At 60.7% G+C, this 3,259-nt stretch overlaps 1 protein-coding gene across 1 annotated transcript; it reads right to left on the reverse strand.

Annotated features, from left to right (window-relative positions):
* Positions 1-55: 55 nt before the first annotated feature.
* On the reverse strand, positions 56-3,213 carry LOC104508347 (diacylglycerol kinase beta-like; the record flags this gene model as incomplete). Its single annotated transcript, XM_010149933.1, has 8 exons — positions 56-154; positions 264-380; positions 835-923; positions 1,102-1,219; positions 2,103-2,222; positions 2,289-2,363; positions 2,891-2,940; positions 3,156-3,213. Coding segments are annotated over 8 exons (726 nt in total), but the record flags the coding sequence as incomplete, so codon positions are not given.
* Between the last annotated feature and the right edge of the window lie 46 nt (positions 3,214-3,259).

The raw sequence follows: 3,259 nt of genomic DNA on the forward strand, positions 1-3,259 counted from the left end.
TGTGGTGATGCCTGGCCAGGTCCCTGCCACCTGGCAGCAAGGAGGGGTCACTTACCAGGACGACGGGGCAGATGTAGGAAGGCAGCAAGATGTGGTCCCGCAGCAGGCCCCCGTCGCACTCTGGCTTCACATGGGAGGCACATTTGTTGTGGAGCTGGAGGGGGTAGGAGGAATAGATGTTGGGCAGGGGACACCCAGCCATTTGTGAGCACCCCCAGGACACTGCAGGGTGCACCCCAGACCCCTCGCGCCCAGGTACTCACGGTGACTTGGCACCAGACGCAGTGCAGGCCAGTGATGCCCTGGTAGCACTTGATGCTCTTGTGGCATCTGTCACACTTGACGGGGGAATTGCCCTCAATCCAGGTGTGCTGCATCACCTGCAAGGCACAGGGAGGGGGTGGGGGGGTGGCACTGCAGGTGCAGCACCCACCAACCACAGGCATTGCCTCTCCGCTAAGGGCTGCCGCTGGGATTTTGGAGAGCGGCCCATCACGCAGGGATGCTGACTGATCCAAACCAGCCACCTTCCCTCCCTGCTGCTCTGTGCAGAACATCAGAGACACCCGTCTCCCACCCAGAGCCATGGCAAACCCTGGGGACAGGGGTCCTGTGGGTCCTGAGGAGCTGGGGACAGGGCCCACCCTGCTGGGCTCTGGATGCTGGGAATACCCACGTGCTGCTGCCCAGGACCCGAGGGGCAAATCCCAGAGGAAAAAGACATGGGGGACCAGGGCAGGAGACTGAGGCGCCAGCAGCTGCCGGTGGTGCTGCCTCTGGGGGGGGCTCCACAGGAGACACACCAGCTTGGAAACACGTCAGCTGCCTACTCACGCTTGCGTTTCTCTTGGATTTCATGTAGGTGCTGATGCAGGAGGCGATATCTTTGGACACACACCTCTCATGGACAGTGTACTTGCAAACTGCCAGGAGAGAAGAAGGTGGGTGAGTATCACCCCCCGGCACAGGCACTGCCCTTTCCCCACTCACCCTGCAGCACCCACAGGACTCAACACTGATGGAGACCAGTCCCACCCCCACCGGGACACTGGGATGGGGTGGGAGCTGCCCCTTGGGGTCCAGCACGGGTCCACGACTCACAGGAGCAGCAGAGGCCCTGCTTGCGGACCCCCAGCAGCATGGTGCGGCAGAAGTTGCAGTAGGCAGGTTTCTTGAAATGCTTCAGCCTCCAGGCGTGCTGCCCATCGTCCTTCACGTTCTGCAGGGCAGGAGGGTGGAGGGCGAGAGGGGTCAGCAGGACCATGGGCTCCCTCTGCTCCCCTTCTCCCTGGTGTTCCTCTGAGCATCCCTGCTGCCACATCCTCCTGCTCCTGGGGCACAACCCCTGGCACCGAGCTCCGGCTCCCCATGGCCCCTGGGCACAGCCGGAGCTGATGGAAGGAAAGTGACTCCACATCTCAGCCCAGGGCACCAGCACCATGGCATGACCAAAGTGAGCCCCTTACATCTGGGTCCAGGCAGGAGTGCTTTGCACTTAAAATTCACCATTTTCTTGAATTTTCCCCCCAGGAGGCCTGGCCCTCACCTCTCCGTGGGAAGCAAACACGAGGATGAGCACTGGGGAGCAAAAACCTGGATTTTCCCTGCAAACTATCACCTAGGGATGCACCTCAATGAATCGAAGTCCATAAGGATGAAAAAACAACAGAGAGAAATAAGGGGAGGGGTATCCCCAACCACCCCACAGCTGCTCTTTGAAGCTCACCCAGGAGACGAGCTGGCGTTTTAGGTGTGCATCTTATGTTTTAAGTATTCATCGAACTGGGGTGTGCTACGATCCCAGGCAGCGCCCAGCCTGCTCGGGCACGGCAGCTTGGCAACGATCGCAGCTCAAAGCTGAGCTCGTGGAGATTTGGGGGGGCGCAGGCTGGTCAGCAGAGGCAGGGTGGGGGTGTCTGCAGGGGCTGGCATGGTGCTGTGCGGTGCAGGACGGACGGGCATGCGGCGTGTTGCTGGGGGTAGGGTGCCCTCCCGTGGTCCTCACCCACCCTCCTCTCCTGCTGCCGCCAGCCCCGGGCTTTCTGCCGGAGCGGGCAGCGGGGCTGGATGCGGCCGAAGCAGGTCCTCGCGTGGGCACTCACCGTCTCCATCCCCAGGAGGACCAGTAAGGGGATGGTGGTCATGCCACCCCGGATCCACTCCTCCAGCGTCACAGTCCCGTCGTGGTCGTAGTCTATCTCCTCCATCATGGCTTTCAGGATCTGGAGGAGGGAGGAGATGTGGTGACACGGCGATGTCCCCCCAGCCGCCCCAGCCCCGGCACTCACGGGTTTCAGCTCGGTGGAATCCCACTCCAGGTACTCGGCCACGTGCACCATCTGGTTGATGATACGATCCAGCTCCTGAGCACGGACAGACGGCACCAGGCACTCAGGGACAGCTTCGGGTGCCAGCGGCGTGCCCAGCCTCACATCCCCACAACCATGGGCATATCAGGTCTATGTCCCGATACGCCCAAGGCCACCTCAGGCCCCCGACCCACACTGGGGGCCAGTGACACCCCGCTTCTCGCTGGATGCTGCTTTCTGCTCTGCCCAAAAACCTGCAGTGGGTTTTCCCTTGGAAGAAGTACTCTGATAAGAAATTTGTATTTGCAACAGGTTTCAAGGGAAATACCCCAAGGACAAAGAGAATCATGGACAAAACCCAGTGTGGGGTTTGTGCATGATTTTTCCTTTTCTGAAAACTTGGTTTTTTTCCTAGTTGGTGGGTGGACTGTTTTTCCCTCAGCCCCACAGCAAATGCTGCTGCCTTCCTCCCCCTTTCCCATAGCACAGCATGCCTTCCCAGGGAGCTGACATCCCAACAGAGCCCTGCATGTCTCTGGCCCCCAAACAACCCCGGCTTTGTCTCCCACGGGAAGGCTTACCGAGCTGTCCAGGAGGCCGTTTCCATCGGTATCATAGAGGCGAAACATGACTGGAGGGAGAAGAGAAGCCAGATGCCGGTTAGAGCCCAGCCCCGGGTCATCCCAGGCTCCGGGACAAGGAGCAATGCCATGCCAGCTCAGCCCAGGTGAGATGTGACCCAAGCCCATACAAGGCTGCGGGGAATTAGAGCAAAGCTGTGCCCCCACAGGTGTCCCTCTGCCACCAGTCTCTCCCTCCACGCGGCGTGGCCAGGGTCCTACTTACACTCCAGCTTGTCCTCAGCACGTCCCCTCTCCAGAAGGGACAGGTAGCAGACGATGTCCTTCAGATGGACCACCTGGGCCAGGGGGGTTGGGGGGGGGGGGGGG

This window comes from Eurypyga helias, unplaced genomic scaffold (assembly GCF_000690775.1).
Source record: "Eurypyga helias isolate BGI_N326 unplaced genomic scaffold, ASM69077v1 Scaffold36324, whole genome shotgun sequence".
Taxonomy (NCBI): Eukaryota; Metazoa; Chordata; class Aves; order Eurypygiformes; family Eurypygidae; genus Eurypyga; species Eurypyga helias.